Source organism: Balaenoptera borealis, assembly GCF_965194805.1.
Source record: "Balaenoptera borealis genome assembly, chromosome: 11".
NCBI classification, from domain to species: domain Eukaryota; kingdom Metazoa; phylum Chordata; class Mammalia; order Artiodactyla; family Balaenopteridae; genus Balaenoptera; species Balaenoptera borealis.
In genome coordinates, this window is record NC_138868.1 from 11,488,613 (window position 1) to 11,513,764 (window position 25,152).

General features: G+C 39.5%; 2 protein-coding genes and 1 pseudogene across 3 annotated transcripts in view; 2 read left to right on the forward strand and 1 right to left on the reverse strand.

The window, feature by feature from the left end:
* LOC309605394 (olfactory receptor 4D11-like) overlaps positions 1-25,152 on the reverse strand; it is a 117,087-nt gene that overhangs the window by 59,478 nt on the left and 32,457 nt on the right. The gene's annotated exons all lie outside the window — the stretch shown is intronic.
* Positions 1,214-7,132, forward strand: LOC309605433 (olfactory receptor 5AN6-like). Its single transcript, XM_082341298.1, is given in 2 exon segments — positions 1,214-6,436; positions 6,440-7,132. Coding segments are annotated over 2 exon segments (798 nt in total). The 5' UTR covers positions 1,214-6,328; the 3' UTR covers positions 7,130-7,132.
* On the forward strand, positions 22,084-23,263 carry LOC309605379 (olfactory receptor 5A1-like; annotated as a pseudogene). Its single transcript has one exon. The product of its transcript is annotated as an olfactory receptor 5A1-like (transcript).

Below are 25,152 nucleotides of genomic sequence, written 5' to 3' on the forward strand. Positions count from 1 at the left end.
GAGGGCTTTCTCTAGTTGCGGCAAGCGGGGGCCACTCTTCATCGCGGTGCGCGGGCCTCTCACTGTCGCGGCCTCTCTTGCTGCGGCGCACAGGCTCCAGACTCGCAGGCTCAGTAGTTGTGGCTCACGGGCCCAGTTGCTCCGCGGCATGTGGGATCCTCCCAGACCAGGGCTCGAACCCGTGTGCCCTGCATTAGCAGGCAGATTCTCAACCACTGCGCCACCAGGGAAGCCCCAGATGTGATTTTTAAAACTCTTGAGATTGGGAGATTCCCCTGGGTGGACCCTAAATGCAATCACACATATCACACAAAGAGAGATTCTATACAGCCACAGAGGAGAAGGTGATGTGAGGAAGAACATAGAGAAAACGAAAGTGCGGCCTTTGAAGACTGGCGTGATGTGTCCACAGCCAAGAAATGCCAGCAGCCATAAGAAGCTGAAAAAGGCAAGGAACCGATTCTCCCCTGGAGCTCTCTGTAGGGAGTGTACTCTGCTGACACCTTGCTTTAAGCTCAGCGACTCTGATTTTGGACTTCTAGCTTCCAAAACTATGATAGAATAATTTTTTGTTTTAAAGCACTGAGTTTGTGGTACATTTGTCCCTTAGTATACATGGGGATTGGTTCCAGGAGCCCCTGAAGATACCAAAAACTGTGGTTGCTCAAGTCCCTTGTGTAAAATGGGCGGTACTGTTGGCCCTCTGTATCTGCGGTTCCACATCTATGACGGTGACTGAGCTTGTTACAGTTGCCTTAGGAAATTAATACAATGTCAGAACAACTAGATACAAAGGGAAAATGAAGTTATTCCTCCAGGTTTCCAGGCTTTGTGAGTGCCAGACTGATATTATCCAAGACAGATTTTTTTGTTTTTGTTTTGTTTTAATTATCAAGTATCAGATCATTTTTTACCAAAATCTGAAAATCAAAATACAAAAATTTGGTATTTTGGTACTTAAATCAGGATTTTGGTTCCATACTGACACACCTTCTATGTCCAAAGATTAGACTGAGGAGCAATTGGACATGGATAGATACTGATATTTTGATATGTAAAGTCCTTGTTTAAATTTTTATTTTCGGTTTATTGTTATATAATTAAATCTACCCTTTAAAAAGAAACTTTGGGAAAAAAATGAACGTTACATTCAAAAAAGAAGACTGTAAAAATAGGGTGTCTATCTGCATTCTTCCAAATTCTTATTCCAGTTACCAACAGAATATATACCTAGGAAGACACCCGCATCAGTATTTGAAACTAGCATGTGTGTCATCTACATTAAAACCTTGAAGAATTTATGCTAGTTAGTATGTGGAAGAGATCAGGTTTAAAGAAGTTGTTAATGTGATTTGAGGTCTCTCTTGAGAGAGAAACGGGTGCTTGAGAAAGGCCCTGGGAGATCTTTACTTATGGTCCTCAAATTGCTGAGCAAGGTCTGGAGCTGAGGACAGGTAAAAGATTCTTAGGGAGCTTATTTCTGGAGCTTTACCTTGGACTCAGCTCTCAGTAATGAGGTGCCTTAGAGTTTACTTCTCCTTTGTAGGATTTCCGTTAAGTACTTTTAAATTAAAATTTTAACTTCAAATCATTGTAAATTCACATGTAGCTCTAAGATAATAATACAATAACAGCTGGTGTACCTTTTACTCAGTTTCCCCCAGTGGTAGCATGTTTAAAAACTATAGTACATCACAACCAAGATATCCACCGTGATACCGTCAAGATATAGTAAGCACTTTTTCTATACTGTTCCAGAAGAGATAGTTGAATAAACTACAATTCCACAAATATTTGTTACATACCTACATTTTCTGGTTCAGCCACTAAACTAAACCTCATTGTGGTACATTGTTAGTTTAATGGACACCAATGAATCACATCTCCTTATTTCCATGTCCCTGTATAGTCCCCTACCACACTGATTCTTTGCTTGGTCATGTGACTGACTTCGGTCAATGAAACATCAGCACATTTGACACAAGCAGGGGCCTGATGAGCATTTGTTGTTGGAGCTGGCTCTCTTGGAACCCTGAGATCACACTTAGAAGACTCTAGGATGAAAGGCCATGTGGAGAGAGAATTTCAGCCATCCCAGCCATTTCAGCCATCCCAGGTGAGACCTAAAACAGATGAGGTCATCTCAGACCATCCAAACCATCAGATAAATACAGCTATGTCAAGGATCCAAGTGTGACCAGCAGATGCACCAAGAAAAACATGAGAAATGATAAATTGTTGGTGTTTTAAGTCAATAAGTTTGAAGTAGTTTGTTACACATCAATATATAACTGATATATTAGGTGTTAAAGAAATATTAAAAATATATTTATTCTTGCCTAAAAGCACAGGTTAAAGTCTAATGGGAAAACTCATAAAAATAAAATAAGAACAGTGAGATTCTGGGACTTCCCTGGTGGCGCAGTAATTAAAAATCTGCCTGCTAATGCAGGGGACATGGGTTCAAATCCTGGCCCAGGAAGATCCCACATGCTGCGGAGCAACTAAGCCCGTGTGCCACAACTACTGAGACTGCGCTCTAGAGCCTCCGAGCCACAACTACTGAAACCCGACTGCCACAACTACTGAGCCCACGTACCACAACTACTGAAGCCCGCACACCTAGAGCTTGTGCTCCACAACAAGAGAAGTCATCGTAATGAGAAGCCCAGGCACTGCAACAAAGAGCAGCCCCTGCTCCCCAGAACTAGAGAAAGCCTGCGCGACACAGCCATAAATAAATAAATAAATAAATAAACTTATGTATAAAAAAACAGTGAGATTCTTACTGTACTAGAAAAATATACAGATGCTGAGGGAGCATAGAAGAAGGAGCCCATATTCATAAGAGGGACAGATTTCCAGTGTAGGCAGGAAAATATGCTTACCTTTGTACATTGTGTATTTCCCTCTTCATATTAAATCACCTATTTTCTTCACCTTCCTTTCTGAAAATATATGAATGACAATAGTGAACTGGTCCAGGAGCCATTTGAAATACTTATTTAATCTTCCTTCCCAAATGATAGTCTTACTTGGCGCCTGGCAGATGTTAGATATTCAATAACATCAAATTACTTGCTGAACAGAGAAACATTTTCTGTGACTTATAAATAGTGATTTGATTTGGGCTTTATTATTAAAAAGAAATAAATGTAAAATATTTATCTCATGGGATGTAAAATTTTATTTTGGAAATATAACATTTTGTTGTATTAAGTTAAGAGGGAAAGATAGAAAGCAAGGATAGGAGAATGACTTTATTTCTTAACTGAGTGTTAAACTACTCTTGGTAACTTGTGCTGTTGGAAGCATATGAATAATTTATTATGCCGTTTGTTAGTTCTCCAAAATCTTAGAAATGGCATTTCCATGTTGAGCAACTGCTCATCCGCTTTTATTTTCAAACTTCGAAAGCTACTTTTCCATAAATTTTATTTTTATATGGGATTCTGAGAACACTGTATATGCAATGAATTTCCATAATAAAAAAATTCTAGAATAATGGTAAGTTTGCTCCTTAAAAGATTCACTCTGTTTACTGCTCTCGATGTCATCCTTTTGACATCACAGGTGACAGGATTGCACTATTTCTGCTTGGCCTGTCCATGCATTTCACATGCCTGAAGGAAAGTGAGGAAGCAGTATGTATTCTACTCTTCTGGACCTCTTATTTTTAATCACAACCAATGATTTTGATTGCTATATGTTTGGTCTTGAATGAACGGTGGGGAGTGATAACAGATAACGAAAGGAAACAACATAAAAATAATTGAGGAATAAATATGAAATATTCTATTTATTTTTCTAGTTATGTAACCTTTCTCTACTACTGGGAGTTTTAATCATTATCATCATCATCATCATTATCTAAATACTTTATTTCATTTTCTCTTATTTTTGAATTAGCAAATGTACTTTATGATGAATATTTTACCATTTCTGCCTTGTCATTAAAAAAAAACCGTTTTGTTTAAAATGTGTCAAAGGTATAAGGATCAAAAACGAATCAACTTCACTGAAAGCATTTTCTAAAATTTCAAAAATAATCTTATGGCTTCAGGATCTCCAGAGCACAGGTATTTTCAGGACAGACATGACAAAACATACTGTAGAAACACCACAGCAACTGGTGTTTCCAAAGAAACCTTTGTTTAACTTCTTGAAATATAACTACATTATAAATGTAGCTGATAGACTCTTTCTATCTATACTGAAGGTGTTCTAAGTCCATAAACGTGTGATTCAGATCTTACTGTAGGGACATAGTCTGAATCCTGTGGCCTCACTGGGGACACTGATGGATGGTATTGAGTCAGTACAGTTTTTCCTTTTCTAGTAGTCAAATGATCGTCTTTTGGGGGTATTAAAATAATATCTTAAAATATTAGGTTACCTTTCTTTCAGTGTGTTTTCCTACCATGACTACTGTTCCCTTATTTGTAAAAAAAGGTCCCTATGATATAAGGAGAATAGCCACAATTATCTCGTTTTACGATGAGGAGACTGAAGACACAGAGAAGCTATAACAATGTAGGGACAGAGCTTGGAATCAACCCAGGTGCTCAGTCAAGTTTGATAGTCTCAATATTATAATATTTATTACAATTGTTAGTGTTTTTTTTTGTTATTTATAGAACAACTTAGCAAACAAAAATCGTCTGTTATTTCCCCCCCAAATTAATGTAAGAATGAAATGCAATAAAAAATGCCTTTTTATTTACCTGAGTTCATCATAAAGATCTTTTGAAGACATAAATATGAGGACCATCAAAATGATCTCAGGGACTTCCCTGATGGCATAGTGGTTAAGAATCCGCCTGCCAATGCAGGGGACACAGGTTCGAGCCCTGGTCCGGGAAGATCCCACATGCCGCGGAGCAACTAAGCCTGTGCATCACAACTACTGAAGCCCACGCGCCACAACTACTGAAACTTGTGTGCCTAGAGCCCGTGCTCCGCAACAAGAGAAGCCACCGCAATGAGAAGCATGTGCACTGCAACAAAGAGTAGCCCTGGCTCACTGCAACCAGACAAAGCCCGCCCGCAGCAGTGAAGACCCAACACAGCCAAAAATAAATAAATAAAATAAAATTAATAAATTTATTACAAAAAAAGTGATTTCAGACTGAAAAAGTGAAGGAATGTTTTTCTTACCACTCATCAAAATATTCTATTATTTTAAATAAAATATAGTCATAAGTAGTTATAAAATGTGCAGGACTGGACACATGGTACATGGACTGTTAGATTAAAAATTGGGCAGAATAGGGAATCCATAAACAATTTCATCATAGAAGTGACTTTAATCAGTGGAGAAATCATTCAATTAATTGTGTTGGGAGAGTTTGGAAAAACAAAACCAAAATAATCTCATACTTATGCTTCATGCTGTGTACTAAAATGCTCCAGAAATTTTAAATGTAAATATAAAAATACAAGTGAATTAAAAGAGAATATTAAAAAGACTTTTGGATTGTGTAAAGAAATATTTTTCAGTATAATACCAAGGCCAGGAACCATAAATATCATAGAAAATTGAGTACCTAAAAATAAAAGAAATCCATGTAGAAAACCCAACATAAACAATATTGGTATTATTTAAATGATAAACTTGGAAAAGATTTAGCAAAATATATGAGGGAGAAAGAGTTATGATCCTTGGTATGTTAAGAGCTCCTACAAATCAATAATAAACAACCTACTAAACAAATGGGTGAAAAAATATATAAGTAAATCAATAAAGTAAGTGCAAATAAAAAATAATGAAAAAAAAATTTTTTTTTTACGTGTAAGATTGTCAAAGAGTAAAGCTAAATAATTATGGGTAGTGTTGAATGGAATGGTAAGATATATTATCATAAAATCTTGAACTTGTGTAAACTAGTACCAATTTTTAGACAGCAGTTTGGCAACATCTGTGTGTTTATGTGTGCACACGTGTGTGTGCAGAAAAATTTGCCACAAACTATCAAGTATAACTGAGAAACGGGATTCCCAATGTTTTTTAAATAATTTTTATAATTTCTTACATTGTTTAAAAAAGTTATCTTGACTATGGATAATTTTTGTCCAAAAACATGAGACTATATCCAAAACAAGTATGCTTCATAATATTAAAAATAGACAATCATTAACCCAAACTTCTTCTGCAGTTTGAAGAGACTTCAAGACAAGGGCTGGAGGAAGGAACAATACAACAGTCACCAAATTTATCTTCTTGGGATTCTCAGATTCTCCCAAGCTCAAGATTGTTCTCTTTTCAGTGTTCTTGGGGACTTACCTCTTGACAGTGGCCTGGAACCTGGGTTTCATCATCCTGGTTAGGATGGACTCCTACATACATACACCCATGTACTTCTTCCTCAGCAGCTTATCTTTATCCTTCTTAGATTTCTGCTATGTTACTTCTACAACACCCAAAATGCTCTCAGACTAGTTCCGGAAGCCTGAATTCATCTCCTTTATGGGATGCACCATGCAATACTTCTTTTTCGCTAGCCTGGGTCTGACTGAATGCTGTCTCCTGGCAGCCATGGCTTATGATCGCTATGTTGCTGTCTGTAATCCTCTGCTCTACACAGATATCATGTCCCCCACCCTGTGTGTGCAGGTGGTGGTTGGAGCCTATATAGTTGGATTCTTTGGCTCATTGATCCAACTGTGTGCTTTACTTCAGCTCAATTTCTGTAGACCAAATGGTATCAATCACTTCTGTGACCTGCCTCAATTATTAGTCCTCTCCTGCTCTGAAACCTTTTTCTTACAAGAGATAAAGTTTGTGATAGGAGTGATTTTTGGTGTGACATCCGTCTTAATCATCATGATATCTTATGGTTATATCACTGCCACCATCCTGAAGATCAGCTCAGTTGAAGGCAGGGCCAAGGCCTTCAACACCTGTGCTTCTCACCTGACAGCAGTGACCTTTTTGTTTGGATCAGGACTCTTTGTCTGTATGCATCCCAGCACTGATAATTCTCTGGGCTATGACAAGATGGCATCGGTCTTCTATACAGTGGTGATCCCCATGTTGAATCCTTTGATTTACAGTCTAAGGAACAAGGAAATCAAAGATACCCTTACGTGGTGTAAGAAGAAGAGAATGTTTTCCCATTGTCTCAGTTAAATGTGTGGTAGATTAGTGACCCTGTTGACTGGAAGCTTCTAGACTATGTAAGAGAAATGCATTTAACATTATTCCTGGTGCTCTGGCAGGATTTCAAGTGAGTCAACCCATCTAAATCCAGCACTGGCTCAGTGTCAGGCAAATCCTGTGGCTTCTTTGAGTCTTGACAGTTGACTCTCCCTCTTACGCCAGCAATGACTTCACAAATTAATATATTAATTTTTATGTCAATATAACCTTCAGTTTCTCAGTGTTTGACCCTAACATACCCTTTCAGAATTTCAGACTGCAGGCTGGAGAGAATGGGACTAAACACAGGTCAGTAAATGATCTTTCTCATACACAACATCACAAGTAGAAAAACAACCACTTTGTCATAGACTTCAAACTCTCTGGGCTCCTAGGCAAATTCCAGTTGATGAAAACGGGATGTGGAGAGAAGCATAACTTTAGACTTTGACCTAACCTCCTTGCCATGGAAAATACCACATGGAGTTTCATATAGAGTTTGTTTTCTGAGTTTCTATTTTTAGAACCTAAAACACCAATAGGAGAATGAACAAGGGACTTCTATGATACTATCCTGACCTGGGAGAGCTAAAATACAAAGAAAAGAAGTGATCATTTGAATTCTGAAATATATTGAAAAGATTACATTTCTGTTATTAAGGCAGATTGAATAGCATAGATGCACCCACCACTGAAAAACTACTAAAGATGCTGGACAAAATATTTTTTAGAAAATATTTAAAAATACACTTCTGAGCAAACAAGAAAAGAAAAGGAAATCTCCAACCTCCAAATGTAAAGAAAAATCATGAATCCTGAGAGTAAAGGCAGCTCTGAAGACGACTTTCACATTGGGGGGATCTGCTGCACTCTGGTAATATTTGGCCTGTATTGTGACAAGCACGTGAAGCTCGGGGAGAGGGAGACCAAACCCAAACTCTCGGGGAGAGTTTGATAGGAGACCCAGACATACATATGAGAGTCCAGTGGACTAGACTTTGATATGAAAGGAAATTAAGGAAAAAAAAGTCCTATCTCACAAAAAAGAAACCTCAACTCTCTCAGGCTTCGTGCTGGGTATGGGGAAAAGTAAACTGAAAATTTGTAACCACGCATCCTCATGGAGGTTTGTGGTCTGAATTCACACAACCTGTGCAGATAAAGGAATCTTAGGTGAGCATTAATTTTAAAACAGCCCCAGGTTGGTAGTACCCTCAAGTACCAATCAAAAGCAAATGCAAATCCTTAAGAGAAAATCTTAAACCCAAGCTGAAATAATTCCCCCATATAACTTTCTGAAGAAAATCAAGTTGTACAAATCTTAAAGTACACAAGGAAACAAGACCTGATAGATGAAAGCTAGAAAGACCTGTCATGTCAAACCTATAAAGACATCAGGAATGGCAATTGTCTTAATACAAATAAAAATTAGATATGACTGATATGGTCAAAGTTAAGAAGGGGAATTGAAAATATCTTTAAAGACCAGGACAATGAAGGATTTCTGCATCTGGAGGTGTGGTGAATTGTATACTCTACCTGAATGACTCTCGTAACTGAGACACCTGAAATGCTAAATTTGAAGTAAAATCATCTTTTAAATGAACTTCCAATTAACTTAATGAAAAGGAGTAATAAGCTAAACCCTCAAAAGTAGTGAAACCAGGAACCCAGGAGAGTAAACAAATGCTAAAAATGGCTATCAGTTGGAGAGTCTTGCTACAGGCTAGAGCCCCTGACTTCTTCTATGTGGACTGCATGGGTGGTGAAAGCTCAGAAGACAAGACTTAGGACATGCCCCAGGTGAAGTGGAAGGCTATAACCTCAGTATAAATTAGCAAGAATTCCCACAGATTATGTTCAAGAACAAAAAGAGCAGTTCATCGTAAAAACTAAAATAAAAGCGCAAACCTCTATCTAGAGTCAAACCCCCATAATTGAGAACTGGCAGGGGAAAAATAGTCCCTATAAACAGACCTGAAAAATCTTAAGATATTGGCATTATTGGTAAAGAGGATAAGGCAGTGAGGACTAGCTATGGTGAAACACAGATTAAATCTCCCCTCAAAAGAGATGCTCCCTCCTCAAAGGGAGAAATACTAAAAATAGGTGAGAGACCTGGTGAATCAGAGCGCTAAAAACTGTAGAACCAAAAGGAAGACGGTTGCCATTTGCCACAATGTGGATGGAACATAGAGGTATATGCTGAGCCAATAAACTGGACAGAGAAAGACAAATACATATGATCTCACATGTATGTGGAAGATAAACAAACAAACAATCTCATGGACACAGAGAACAGATTGGTGGTTGCCTGAGGCAGGGAGTAGGGAGGAGGCAAGTGGGTAAAGAGAATCAAAAAGTACAAACTTCCAGTTATAAAATAAATAAATCATGGGGACATAATGTACAGCATGGAGACTATATATACCGTACTGTATATTTGAAAGTATTGTTAAGAGAATAACTCTTAAAAGTTCTCATCACAAGAAAAATAATCTGTAGCTCTGTGGCGATAGATGTTAACTAGACATTGTGGTGACTCACCTCACAATGTACACAAATATTGAATCATTATGTTGTACCGCTGAAACTAATATAATGTTATATGTCAATTATATCTCAAAAAAAAAAAAGCAAAAGGAAGAGGGTTGGTATATCCATGCAGTGGAATGTTATTGGGCCATAAAAAGGAGTGAAGTGCTGACATGTGCTACAATATGGCTGAACCTTGAAAACATCATGCCAAGTGAAAGAACCAGTCACAAAGGACCACATGTTGTATGATTCCATTTTAATGAAATCTTCAGAATAGGCAGATCTATACAGACAGAAAGTAGATTAGTAATTGCATAGGGATAAGGGGGTGGGAAGGAAAGGGGAGTGGCTGCTAGTGAATATGGATGAAAATATTTAATGAAAATATTCTAAAATTAGATTGTGGTAATCATTGAAAAACTCTGTGAATATACTGAAAGTCACTGAATTGCACACTTTAAAAGGCTGAATTTTATAATACGTGAACTATATCTCAGTAAAGCTGTATTTTTTGTTTTGTTTTGTTTTTTAATGAAAGAGGCTGGAAAGTGCATAAGACAAAAGGCAATGTTCTTGGGAAGGCACAATTTCTGTGGTGGGTATTCCTTAAAGATTTGGTGATGAAAGAGAAAAAGGAAGTGAGCAGGGAAATTAAAGGCCCTAAGAAAAATTTTAAAATCAAGCAAAACACTAACCCATCTCTCTTCCTGAGTAAAGTGACTATACAAAAGAAATTGCTCTTCTCTATACCAACAGAAGAGGACACACTTAAGCTAAGAAACCCAGTTTAACGTTCAAGCCCCATTCCCTGTTTGATCCTCATAGAACCCTGCACAGTCTCAGACCTCAGGCCCTGGTAGAAACATGATTGAGCAATACTTCCAGGATCTAGCAATTCCCCCACCTGTCGTGCTGTGGCGTGGTCCAGATACATCATTCACCAACAAGACATATACCGAACAACTCAATGTTGTTGGGACAATGTTACCTAACTCAGGTCTGGCTGCTCGCTGCTCAAAAATCAATACGTGAGAGAGAGACAAATGTTGGTAGAAGGGAAAGTTGCTTTTAATCAGAATACCGGCAATCTGGGCAGATGGTGGACTCAGGGTCCCCCAAAAACCATCTCCGAAGATTCTGCTTGGCCATGAAAGTTTTTAAAGGGAAAAAGGGAAGCAATCTCAGTTAATCATTGAGATATGGGGTCAAAGTCATCGGCATACCCCGCTGTGTGTAGGCTTGTGTACAGGCTTGCTGACTTCTTGTGATTTTTCTTTAGATGCTATCTTTTTCACGCAGCCTGTGAAACGGGAAGTTAGGGAAGAGATCTGGTCATCTGTTAATTACTTATTCTTCATTTCTACTTCTTTGATCTACAGAAGGAACCAACAGCTTAGGCAAGGTATTGTGTGGCCAAAATATTTGAAATATGTGTGATGGCCGGAGATGAGTAGAGCACGGGGGCACCTGGTTTAAGGTTAGTGACAAGACAACAGGGTCTCCTGCAGAGAGCTCTTTCCTGCAGAAAAACCGCTTACAACAGAACTGAGACAAATGAAAGAGCAGGAGGGCGTAGGGAGCCTCAGAAGTAGAAATGAAGAGATTCACCATAGGTTTCCTTGAAATAGCCATTTCTCTTTATGCATTTAAAATATGCCTTGACTTGTATAGTTTAGTTACATATAGATTGTCAAGAATGTATTACATAGCCATGAAGATGACCAAGTTAACCAATGAATTTGAAGAGGCAAGTAAAATGGAACAAAGTCTTATATACGTATGATATATTGGTTATGAGACACCAAAATGTGATATCCTGTTAGACTTTCATTAACCAGTAGAGGGAGATCCATCAGAAGACTCTACTGTAGCTGAGGAGTTAACACAAGACTAGGAGAGCAGTGGACGGATTTGACTAGTGACAGTGATGATACTGACTTTAATGTAACTGTTTACAGTTGTAGCCACAAATACTTGGTCTTCATGACAGCTTGGCTTTGAGACCTTCACCTTATAGATGAGGAAGCAGAACCTCAGCTCACATTTGTAAAGGTGACCTAGCAAACGAGCAGCAGATGAGAGACAAGGCATGCATGTGCAACTACGTCATCCAAGGGGACAGAATATTAACACCTCTCCCACCTCTCCCACAGTGGTCCAAATAGGATACTCTTTTCTCCCAATAGTTGCCACTTTAGCTGGAATTATCCCATCAAATATCTTGGCATGGTTGTCTGAGAAAGGCTAAAGGCATTCACCTCTGCTTTGTGCCTAGGAGACATGAGTACTTATCTTCAGTACTTCTCTTCACCCCAAGGGTTCACAACCTTTTAGTCCCTTATAACTGTGGATTAAGATAAGAAAATTCTCACTGTAAGAAAACTCCTCCTTGAACTAAACAACAAGCTCTTTCCAAGTAACTTCAACCTGGTTTCATCTGCAAAAGGGACGTGGAAATATCCTCCCTCCCAACTTCATAAGATGCAAGATGTGACACTCTCCTTGAAGAGGTGAGTAGAGCTAAAAAACCCCATTATCTTCTCTTACCCTGTTCAGGAGGAAGACAGTAAGCAGAGAACCCAGCCACACTGTGCTCAGAATTCTGACCTACAGAACTGAGAGATAATATACGCCTATTGTTTTTTTTTAAGGTTGGCATTCTTTTTTTTAAAAAAAAAAATTTATTTATTTATTTGTAGCTGCGTTGGGTCTTCATTGCTGTGCATGGGCTTTCTCTAGTTGCGCCGAGTGGGGCCTACTCTTCATTGCGGTGCACAGGCTTCTCATTGTGGTGGCTTCTCTTGTTGTGAAGCATGGACTCTAGGCGCGTTGGCTTCAGTAGTTGTGGCACACGGGCTTCAGTAGTTGTGGCTCGAGGGCTCTAGAGCGCGGGCTTAGTAGTTGTGGCGCACAGGCTTACTTGTTCCACGGCATGTGGGATCTTCCTGGACCAGGGCTCAAACCTGTGTCCCCTGCATTGGCAGGCAGATTCTTAACCACTGCGCCACCAGGGAAGCCCATGCCTATTGTTTTAAGCTGCTAAATGTGTGTTAATTCATTATGCAACAATGGGAAATTAATATTCTCATTTACATTTTAATTTGCTTCTCTGTAAAACTACCCTCCTCTGAACTTTGCAGTTGATGCCCTGATGAAGTTTTAAAAGTTCCTGTATAGAAAAATTGTCCTATTCAGTTCAAGAAACAGTCACCGAGCATCTGCTTGATGCCTGGAATACAAAGATGAATAAGAAGTTGAAGCCCTAAAAGAACTCAAAGAGAAATAATACAAGTAGACACATAACTATTGTCTGAGTCAGAAAGTGATAGATGCCATGAGAGAGTAACAAGTACAAGTTATGAGAGTTTAGAACAGGGAGAATTCATATCCAGTTGAGGGTGTCAAGAAAGGTCATCTTGGGCTGGCTGTGGGGAATATGATAGGGAGACAACAGAAGGCTCAGGAAGGATTTTATGCAGCAGTGAATTTCTTTGTGGGGTTGTAGACCTCATTTAAATAGCTGATCTCATCAGCAACCTAAGTCTGGGAATAGTACCGGGAAAAAGAAGAAAATCATGAGGGGTGGTAGTAGGAATAACTTAGGGCCAGTAGACTCATGAACATGGGAGGGTTTGAGGAGCAAAAAGTCACCAAGAATAGGTTCACTGACAGTTGCACAGTAGAAAAAGAAGAAGTTTTGATAAAGGGAAATTTTAGGGTTTGAGATTTTAAAATTTAGCAGTCTCCCATTATGGTGAGGTCTGGGATTGGGCTGTCACATTGTGTTACTGGGGTGGCATAGAGGTTGAAGTTGGTGGAGGTATAGAGGTCAAGACAGTGTACAGCTAGGGAATTTCAAGGCGTCAACCTTGAAACCATCTGATTTATCTTTCCAGTTGCCCTTAATCATAGAGAGCTAAATAAATGTTGACTTGAGGAGCATACAGAAGAATGAAAGAATCAGAATGAGGTGAAGTCAATCCAGAAACATTTCCAGCATTACTGAGTTCAAAATTTGGTCTTGAGGAGAGGTAACAAATGGGTGAGTAATAGGCTCTTTCTTGCCATTCCTAGCCATGTGTGGTTGCTCTTAAGCTGACTGCCCAAACACATTGGTGATCAAGAGTGACGTGTTGAGACCTCAATCAGAGATATAATAGAGGCAGGGCACAGAGGGAATCTGTTGGGTTTTCCCTCTATCTTTCTATCTGCCACATCTGATAGAGAGAATTTCAAGACCATTTTCCGATTTTCAGCTCATTAATGATTCAGTAAAATAAACAGATACTTGATACCCGACAGCTGCTCTCTTCTCTCTTCCTCTCTTGCCTTTCCAAGACATCAACATCCAAGTAGACTAAAATGTTCCTTATTCATCTGGCTTTTTATGGCCTCATAGACAAGGCCTTTCCCACCATCTGGGATCCAGCTGGATAGCGCTCTCCAGCGAACATTTATCAACCTGACTGCCTGTATCCAATCACAGCTGCCTTTTCTCCTTGAAATTCAGCCCACTGAAAAATGCTACTTTTAAGATCAAGCAGATTCAGAGTGGTTGTACATTTCCCAAGCAACATCAGCTCTGGGTCATTTTAAGGTCTATTTTAAGGGACAACTCAGCGTTGCAATACACAGTTAATTGGATGCATGATTCCTACTGGCTCCATGCCTGTCCGTGTTCTGTGTCCCAGAAAGGCTTCTTTAGGAACGTCTGGGGTGGGCTCTATCAGCAGGGGATACCACAGCAGTGTGGCTTCCCAGAAGAGCCTCAACCCTTCCCATCACTCCAAACAGCACTGAAGGATCAGAGTCTCTTAAAGAATAGACAACAGACGCTGTGTGTGAAGGGCGACATCTGCCTGACACGTGTGGTTGAGCAACTATTTTCTAGGTTTTACAGTGCTGGTTTATAGATCTATTCTAAGACTGAGAATGGATTTCAGAGAATACCTTCTCCATTTACCCTGGATCCAGAAAAGTAAATAAACTTCTATGTAATTTTCAATGAGCTAAAACAATTACTGGCAAAGGCAGACGAGACCAGCTTTAAGCAAAAGCATAACGTCCTATAATTTTGTCCTCTGTGCCGCCTCCTCCCTTTTTAGGCCCCTCCCTTCCTGATTCTGGGTTCCCTGATTCACTGATTACCATTTGCCTCGATTGTTCTCATCCAACCTTCCTTCATCTCTCATGATTGGAGGCACAAGCTTAAATTCTGGCTCTGCCAATGACTGGCTGTGATCTGTGAGCAGCCATGACTGAGAACCACTGCAGCAGAATATCCATCTCCAAGGCCTTTCCTTCAGTCTCCAGATCTGTTCCAAGTTCCCTAGTTTTGAGAATTCTTTCCCTTGACATTGCCAGCCATGATACCTGCTTTCCCATTTCCTTCTCTTCTTTTACTGCTAAACTGGGATCTCATTTTTCTCCACACCTGGCTTTACTCAAACCCTCTCTGATCCCCACTCCAGATATTCCATCTGAGATTGATGGGCTCCTATTGAAACTGTGCTGGGCAGATCACCACTTCCTTTTTGCCACATCCAATGGCTTTTTTTTTTTTTAATTTATTAATTTATTTATTTTTGGCTGTGTTGGGTCTTCGTTTCTGTGCGAGGGCTTTCTCTAGTTGCGGCAAGCGGGGCCCACTCTTCATCGCGGTGCGCGGGCCTCTCACTGTCGCGGCCTCTCTTGTTGCAGAGCACAGGCTCCAGACGCGCAGGCTCAGTAGTTGTGGCTCACGGGCCCAGTTGCTCCGCGGCATGTGGGATCTTCCCAGACCAGGGCTCGAACCCGTGTCCCCTGCATTGGCAGGCAGATTCTCAACCACTGCGCCACCAGGGAAGCCCCACTGGCTTTTTATTCATATTTTTCTGTCTTTGATTTCCATGCCAGGTTCACCAAGCGTCACTGGGTGGTAAGGGCTTTGAGGATCAGGATAAGAAACTTGGGTGTCATCAGGCTATTAATGAACAACACTAACGAATATTCTTGAGCAAGGAAAGACACGGTTGGACCTGTGTTTAGGGAGGTCTTCCTGCAGGTTAAGGAGGAAAGATTGAATTGGAGAGAGTCTGAAGGCAAAAAGAAAGCAGTTGGAAGACTTTGGCAGATTATGACCAATCAGGTTAAAACTGCCTGACAAAAAGGGACTGGGATGGAGACGCCACGAAAGGCGGACTTCATTCTATTGAGGATATTCTTATTCTGCAAATATCAAAGAAAGAGAGTCCTTTCTGAAATTTTGCCTTGGGAAGAAGGGAAGGAGAGAGGCAGGAATTTTTAAAAACACCACAGTCTTCCAGTAATTCCATCCTTACACCCTTCACTCTGCAATGAGGAGTAAGAAACTAGAGGGTTTTTTGGGTTTTATTCACATAATTTTTTAAATCTAGAAAATATTAATTACATACAAACTACTGCATTGACCATGGTGACCCTTTCCCCAATGTCAAGCCTTAGAGGGATCCCAAGAATGTAGGCCTAAGGCCAAGAGCTGGGAATTTGGGGAAGCGGTATAATTTTTTTAGCTTCACAGTAAGAGATTATGACCCTGATAGAAGAGAAGTGGATGGGGTTTGGGGGTGGAGAAGGGAAGAGGCAGAAGATTTTTCTCATCTGGCTGCAGCTTGAAGAGCTGCCAACAGAAGCAGGGTGTGGCTGCCATTTCACAAATCCTCGAAAGAAGCCGCAGAGTCCTGTGGGTTTGCACAATACCCACTTCCTTCTGTTCCTTGCATGTCCTTTCGCCAGACACACAAATAGATTTCAAGTCTTTTCAAGTTGGATATTTGATAAATCATAAACAAAACATGGACATGAAGGAAATCTGGCCTTAGTCAAACACCAAAAGTTATTTTTCTTTTAAACTCCCGACACATAGTTTTTTTTTTTTTTTTAAATGAGGCCCATCAAGTGATTTTTTTTCCCCCATTGCCATCCGTTTTTCATGTCCTTATGGGGGTGGGGGACGTGGGGTATAGAGGACTGAACATGGATTTTGGATTCTGGAAGACCTTAGTACAAATGCCAGCTTTATCACAACCTCTCTGCATGACCTTTGGCAAACACTTCTCCAAAATTCCTTTTTCTCACCTGAAAATGCATTTAAGAATGCTTTCCATTGGGAGCTACTGTGAGGCTATTGTGAAATAAAGGATACAAAAGGCCCAATCTATACAGCTAAAAATAGTAGTATCTGTCAGTCTTCTTTCCTCTTTCTCCTCATTGTACAAAATCATAGAATCTTAGAATTTTGAAGAACGTATTAGGTCAACTAATTCAGTCTCTCTGTCTCTCTCTCAGATAGCCTATTTATTTTACTTTCTTCCAGTTTTATTGAGATACAAATGACATAACATTGTATCAGTTTAAGGTGTACAACATAACAATTTGGTACAGGTATATACTGTGAAATGATTACCACATAGGTTTATGTAGTTAAGGTATATCACCTCACGTAGTTACAATGTTTTTTCTTGTGAGGAGAACTTTTAAGATCAGCTCTCTTAGCAACTTTTAAATATATGATGCACTATTGTTAACTCTAGTCACCATGCTGTACATTACATCTCCAGAACTTATTTCTCTTATAACTGGAAATTTGTTTTGGTCACCTTCACCCATTGCCTCTGGCAACCACCAATCTGTTCTCTGTTTCTATGACTTTGTTTGTTTGTTTGTTTTTAGATTCCACATAGAAGTGAGATCATCACTGTCAACTGTACTATCTTCTCCTCACTTACTTCCAGTGATGGAGAATTCACTCCTTTCCAGAACATCCATTCTACCTTTGGACTGTCCTATTGTTTCCTTATAATCTCTCTGTCTCTTGTCTCTTTCTCTCTCTCAATTTTACCCATTCAGTCCTAGCTCCAACCCTTGGAGTCATTCAAGATATTTTTACATTGAAGAAGTTCTGTAAAATATCTGGTGCTTTACAAAGGTAACTGCCGTTGATGATATAGTTACCTATTTTGAAGCCGAAAGCCACTCTTGGCTTTCACTGCCTCTAGGGATACCTTATTGGAACCAGACCAGGGACTAGAAATATAATGGAAGTAGGGTCAATGGAAATCAACTCCACCCAACCAAAGCTGGCATCCTTTTTCCCTCCGAGCCCAGATGGGCAGCCAAGCTGCCAGTAGGTTCTCTCTGGGATATGTCATACCCCACAACTAGAGAGATCCAATGGTACGTTGGAGGAAATGGGACTTGCTTTAAAACCCCATCACGTCCTTCCTTTGGTGGCCAATTTAAAGTAGCTACACATAAATTTTGTTTATCCTTCTGGCCAACACCAGTGCTCCAGGTGCAAGCAGAGATGGGTTTCATTCTTGTTACAAGCGTCTGGTCTTAGCCATCTGACCGAAACCCAGAGTTTAGGGAGTTGTAGGTGAGTTTGCCTTTTGCCCTTCTTTAGATATGGTTCATAGTGAATTCTAGAATCACAGAATGAGAGAGTTAGAAAGACCCTTGAAAATGAGGAAGGTGGAGCAGGCAATATGCTGGCGTCCCCTTCCCTACTGCTCTGACTTTAACCAGAGGAGCTGGACCTGACCTATTTTATATTCTGGAATTCTGCAGAAGCTCTCATTTTTAAAAAGTTTCTGCTATTTACAAATGGAAATAAGGAAGGAAAGAAAGAAGGAAGGGAAGTGGACTAGAAAACAATGATCTAAGCTGATTTTTTTCTAGTATAGACAGGAGATAAGAAGATTAAGATTCAGAAAGGCAAATATTTTTTCCCAAGGTCACACAGCAGAAAGGTAGGAGAAACAGGACTTGAATCAGTACTTTTTTTTTTTTCTTTCTTTTTTTTTTTAAGGTTTCAGTCCAGGGCTTTTTACGCTATTCTAGACTCATGAATATGTGCATGTGTGTGTCTGCAATTTTTAAAAAAACATACAATTTCCTTGGATTCTCTCTAGTGACCATTGAAACTCCAGGTTTTAGAATAAGGTAAAGCAGAAAGAGCTAATCTTGGAGAATGAGATTTAGGTCCTAATTTCACCTCTGGTAACCAACCAATAGTACAGACAATAACTCTCTCTCTTTGGCTTCAGTTTTATTATTTATAATGGACAAAGGCTAGGCTAACTGGTTTCTATCTCTGATATTTTATTATTTTAGGCACATCACCAGAATTTTCTGGATATTCAGGGAGTATTTAAAATAGGGCAGATCCAATAGTCTTGGAATTAGGGAAAGTTTATAATGTCTATATAGTAACTATTTTATAGCCCTTTATTCAGCCAGATGACATATATTCATTGGACATCTATAATCTGCTATGCACTGTAACAGATAAGGAGAAAGAATTGAGGAAAGCAGAAAACACATTTCTTTTCCTGCACGTTATTCTCTCTAAGTTTTCTTCATCATAACCTACAAAGTCATCTGAAATACAAATACGCTCTGTACCTCAACTATATCGTTTATTTGGGAATTACCACATTAGAACCTCATTCCTCTTTATTTTGGTAGTGGCTTAATTTTGTTAAAATGTAAAGGGACTTGCTCAGGTTGAGGAGAAGAAAACTCTTTACAATGATTTTCAGAATTCAAGTTCCACGTAACCAGTCTTGTCCAGTCAGTTGGGATGGGGAAAGTATCACCTCTATTGCAGTTCCATCTATACTATGGTCCTATGGATTGCCCAGACCCATGGCCAAATTCTTTCATAGCACTCAGGAAAAAGAACAGGCTCTAGAGTCAAAGAATCAAGGGTTTAAATATTGGTTTAGTCATTTAATATCTCTTTGAGCTGTCATAACTTCTTGTCTGTAATACATGTATTTTGGAATTGTTGTAAATTGAACTCATTCAGCAAATACTATTTAATGTCCACTATGTTCCAGGCACAGTGCAAGGAATTAAGGTTATAATGCCCTCCCAGACTTCACAGTTAAGGATATAGACAGAACAAGTCAGCAAACAAAGAGTAAATACAGAGTGAGGTAAGTGTTATCAAATAACCCAACACGTTGCTATAAATATTGGCAATAACAAAGTTTTTATTACTTCCTACATCATGAAGGGCGTATGGTTGATGTAGCAATTATTGTGTACAAGTACATGCACCTGGGGTTAGTCAGCCGGTGCAGTGGAGAGCAGACCCTGGATTAGGGATGAAGTACATCTGGGTTCAAACCCTGACAGTGTGGATCCTTTGTTAAATAATAAAAATATTTATTTTTCTCTCCAAAACATGATGTAATTTATTTCATTTAATATTCACAATCTAGGAGGTAGTCCTAGTATTGCACCCCCTTTACAGTAGAGGGAAATCAAAAGAGATGTGAGAATCCTGTGTCAGTTTGAGCAAGGCCACATAGCTAGTGAGTAGTGACGCAAGGATTGGAGACTAGCTGTGTCTGACGTCAAGGCCATGCTTTGGAGGACCACCAATACCATGATGGATGTGAAAATTTTGTAGAAACTTAAAAACACTAAAAAATAAGTGATGGTCATTCTCAGACCATGCAAACTAATTTATATATAGTTATTATTATAAGGAAATTTAATGTATGTCTCATACTCTATTTCTATATCTTTACCTTCAGATAATTCAGGTCCAAATGACCAGGTTAACGATGTAGTAATCAGGTAAAATAATTGGCAATTAGCTTTCATCACACTCTAAAAATGTAATAGACTAGTTATCATAGAACCTTGAGGTTGAAGTAGCAAGAATCATGATGAATCTTACTAAAATATACCTTTGACAATAACTGTAAATGTGAAAAATGAAGGGGGAGGGATGAGTTGTCTGGCCATATATGGTTTCTCTTCTCGGCTGCACTGCAGAATGAATGGTGCTGTTACATCTCAGGGAAGAATTTGTTTCTAAATCTACCTATTTTAATTCAAATCATCATCAGCTTTCTTCCTGGCCTTTGAAGCAACTTTCTCTTCTTGTAGCTTTCCAGTCTTCCTTCTCAGCCTTCTTTCACTCTGATTCATCTTTTACACTGCTGCTGCATTGCTCCCAGTTATATTGTTAAACATGTACTTGACAGCTAGTTCCTTGTTTACAAAAAAAAGTAAAATTTAAAAAACAAACAAAAATAAAATGTTCATGTTTTCCCGTTGGCCATAAGGGAAAGGTCAAACTCCTTAGCATGATATTTATTCAACAAATATGTATTGAGCATCTACTATGTGCCAAGCAATGGTCTAGGTGCTTGTGATACTTCAGTGAACAAAAGAGACAAAAACGCCTAAAAATCTTGGTCTTCATTGAGCTTACATTCTTGTTGAGGGAGAGAGAATATAATCAACAAACCAATGAATTATATGCAGTAGTAAGAGGTGATAAGTCCTATCAAAAGAAGAGGGCAGGGCAAAGGGGGCAGAAGTCCAGAAGTGGAGAGAAGGTTGAAATTAAATATGAATATGTAAACACATATATGCAATTATAAATATATATATATATATATAGTATGTGCAATTATATATACAGTAAATGCAGTTACATATATGAAACATTTCAACAAATGTCCTCACCATCTTTGCTTTTGAAGATCTTTCACAATTTGTTCGGCCCCTGCTGTCTCTCAAAAGTAGCCTTATGTTATCTTCTCTTAATTCTGTTTAGCCTGTGCTCCTGCCATGCTAATGTTTTTAAGGTTCCTCAAACACTATGGTCTCCTGTGCTTTTACAAATGCTTTTCCCATTTTTAATATAAAGCTCTTGAGCCAACCACCTGTCAACCACTCACACCCACAATTTTCATTCTGGTAACCCCTTCCTCATTGTTGGAATCCTCCTCAAACACATCTCCTCTCAGAAGCTATGTCCAGGACCCAGGGCACTGTACAAATACTGCTCTTAGAGCAACTGTCACACTGTGCTGTGATTTGTCTGTTTCCTGACTATCCCACGCAGTATGTTGAATATTTTCAACTTAATAGTAATGTTTTATTACTTTGTACATCATCCGCATTTCTCTATCAAACACATGGGGCAAGGTCAGTTGATAATATTTGTGTGAAATGAGCATAAGCGTTTCACAGTGTTGAACTTTTTTTTCCTTATCCCTTTCTTTAATCTCTAAAGGGGATGCCAGTTTTTCACATCTCTAAGTGCTTCATTCCTCTGCTTTAAGGAAAAACAAACCCTTGACCCCATAAAACCTGGTCAGAACAGACTATGATGATAAGAAACACAAAATTGCCTCTCTAGGCATTTCTTCTCAAAAAAGAAAAAAAATCTAGTATAAATCTGAGTGGCCCATTAATCCAATCACAATGCTTGGATCAACTGGAAAAAAAGTGGGGGTAGTTAGTCCAAGTGCTATTAATAACTTCCTTTGATAAAGTCGTGACATTGACAGTGAAGGTGATGAATCAGATAATGCAAAAATGCCAGTCTGTTCTGGGACCGGTCACTTTTGCATAAACAAATGAATCAGATCAGGATGACAACGATCTCTTTGAAAGACCCAGTAAGTGCTGTAGAGGGGATTTCTGCATTGGATGGAGGTAGGACATTTGCCTTCCCCTGTCTCTTCTGGCTCTGGGGCGTCTATGTTTCCATGACAGAACAAAATGGTTTCTTCACCTGGATTTTCATTGCCCCAGGAATCTCATTTTGGGGCTCTGAAGGCAGCAGAGAGAAGAAGATGGCCCTGGGAAGGAATAGCAGCATGATGACCAGTTTCATCCTTTTGGGATTTTCAGAGCATCCAGAGCTGCAGGTTACCCTCTTTGTACTGTTTCTGGGGATCTACTTCAGGACTCTGGCTTGGAACCTGGGCCTTATTGTCTTGATTGCCATGGATTCACACCTCCACTCCTCCACGTATTTCTTCCTTGGTAACTGTCCTTCACTGATATTTCATACACCTCCTCTGTAGCCCTTAAGATGCTCTGTAACTTCTTCAAGGAGCAGAAGACCATCTCCTTTGTGGGCTGTGCTGCTCAATTTTTCTTATTCATGGGGATGGTAGGCACAGAGTGCTGTCTCCTGGCAGCCATGGCATACGACTGGTACACTGCCATCTCCAACCCTCTGCTCTACACCGCCCTCATGACACCCACCACCTAATGGGGATGGCCATTACAGTGCACGCTGGAGGATTCCTCACCGGATTGGTCCAAACCAGCTCTATATTCTGACTCCATTTCTGTGGGCCACGAATCATTAACCACTTTTTCTGTGACCTGCCACCACTGCTGGTCTCGTCTTGTTCTAGTACCTTCCTCAGCCAGGTAGTAAACTTTATTGTTGTGTGTACAGTTGGTGGGACTTCAGCTCTTGTTGTCCTGGTTTCCTATGGCTACATCATTGCTGCTGTCATGAAGATCCATTCAACCCAAGGGCCGATGAAGGTTTTCAACACCTGTTCCTTTCATCTGACGACAGTGATTCTCTTCTATGGCTCTGGTCTCTTCTCATATCTCCATTCTAGTGCTGGCTACTCATTAGACCAAGATAAGGTGGTGTCCATGCTCTATGGAGCTGTGATTCCCATGCTGAGCCCCATCATATATAGTTTGAGAAACAAGGAGATCAAAGATGCATTGAAAAAACTCAAGGAGAGAAAGAAGCAGATGTCCTCTCTGTGTCTTATAGTTCCTTGAGTTTAAAAGAAAAAACAAACAAAAAATACCTTAAGTTTTGGTATATGTAATCATAATAATAAGTGGCCCACTTACTATTAGTAATAATAGGGATCTGAGTAATAAATGAAAGAAACTCTTTCAAATAAGATCCCCAACCTACATGTCTACTGTGTAATTAGGCTCTACAAAGGTTTGTTTCTTCCTTTTACTTTTCTTGTCATAGACTGGTAGGGTTTCAATTTTGATTGCTTGCAATAGAAAATAAATATGCTTTTCTATGATATTCCTTAGCTTTATGGCCTCAGGTGCTGTGTCCAGGATGCCTTAGAGCAAGTTGGGGCATGACCTAGGACCATGAGCATTGATTAGAGACCTGTTTACAAAACACCATTCATACCAGTCCATTCACTATTTGGGACAAATATTTTGTTCCCCTTGCCTTGGATACCTACCTATCCAAAGGTTAATACTGACCAGGAAGGCTGACCTGAGAGCCCTCACTGAATTGGGTTCAGCAGTGGTTACTTGGAGCCAGCAAAGCAATAGGGTACCTGTAAATCGTGTGTGAAAAGAGACCAGGGTCACATCTGTGGGGTCATGGTGTCCCCTGGGGTCAGAAATAGGGACCTAAACCAGCAGATTCAAAGATGTGAAATCACAGTGAGCAAAGAGCAGAGATAAGGGTAAGGGAGAAGCCCTAAAGGAGAGCAGAGTGCCATACGGTTAATTTTCTTGGCTGAAACTGCCTAGTGACTGGATGGGACCTGATTTAAGGAACAGTGTCAGAGAAGAGAGACTTCCTCTGGCAGCTCTGATTCCATATCTGTTCCCTAGACCAGCTCTCACTCTTGGTCTTGTGTGGATATTTGACTTACTCTCTGTTCTCACTTCATCCCCAATTTACTTTCACTCCATATACTAGAGTTTGTATCTTTTCTACTGTTGCTCCGGAATTTGAACGCAGCCTGTTCCATGATTCTGACACCCCTGCTTTCATTTTCATGCATTATCTCAGAAGGTGTCCCTTCTACGTCCTATCTCAGATCTCTATGACATGATCTGAGATAGGACAACCAAGTCAGTGAGTTTGCAGCAGAATTGAATGTGGATTTTAATTTGTCTTTGATCCTATTTTACAAGATGGTTCTTGAGCAAAGGGCAAACATTAATGAAGTCTTGCTTCTTTAGTGGTTGTGTATATAAATCATGGTGAATCATGACAGCCTTCCCTAAGTTGCATCAACTTTGGCTGTAACTCTTCTACTTCAGTCCTTCTTTCAGTTCATGCTGGTATTTGATCCATTCTCTGACCACTTGGATTACTGGCAGTCTATGTGTAGGAGGGGTATGACTTTGAAGTTTGTCTGTAAAGCCTTCCTTGGTCCTTGACTCCTCCAGACATACTAAAGAGTTACTGCAGTATATTCCCATAGCATCCTCTAGTTCATCCATCAGCTCCTACAAAACTACTATTTTTTTCTTGTTTATTTATCAAATTGTAAACTTTCTTGTTTATTTATCAAATTGTAAACTACTCTCTGCTGTTTCCCTGAAGCATAGGCTATGACTGGGCCAAGCTCTGTGTTAATAAATATTTGTTAAGTAAATGAATAAATAAATCCAAATTCACTTGGTAGATGATTTAGAGATTTTATGCCAAATGAAGGAATTAACACTTATTAGAAGCTTATTATATGCCAGACATTGTTCTCAGAAGCTTTTAAAAACTGCATTTCAACTCTATAACATACAGACAAATTCCCTATTAAAAAAGAAATTAAAACACCATAGGTAAAGGAATGTTTAAACCAGAACCCTCAATTTTAATCCCTTCCTGGTCTCCCCAAGAGGTAACTATGGTTTTTTGTTTTTTTTTTTAAATATATTACTTTATTTATTTATTTATT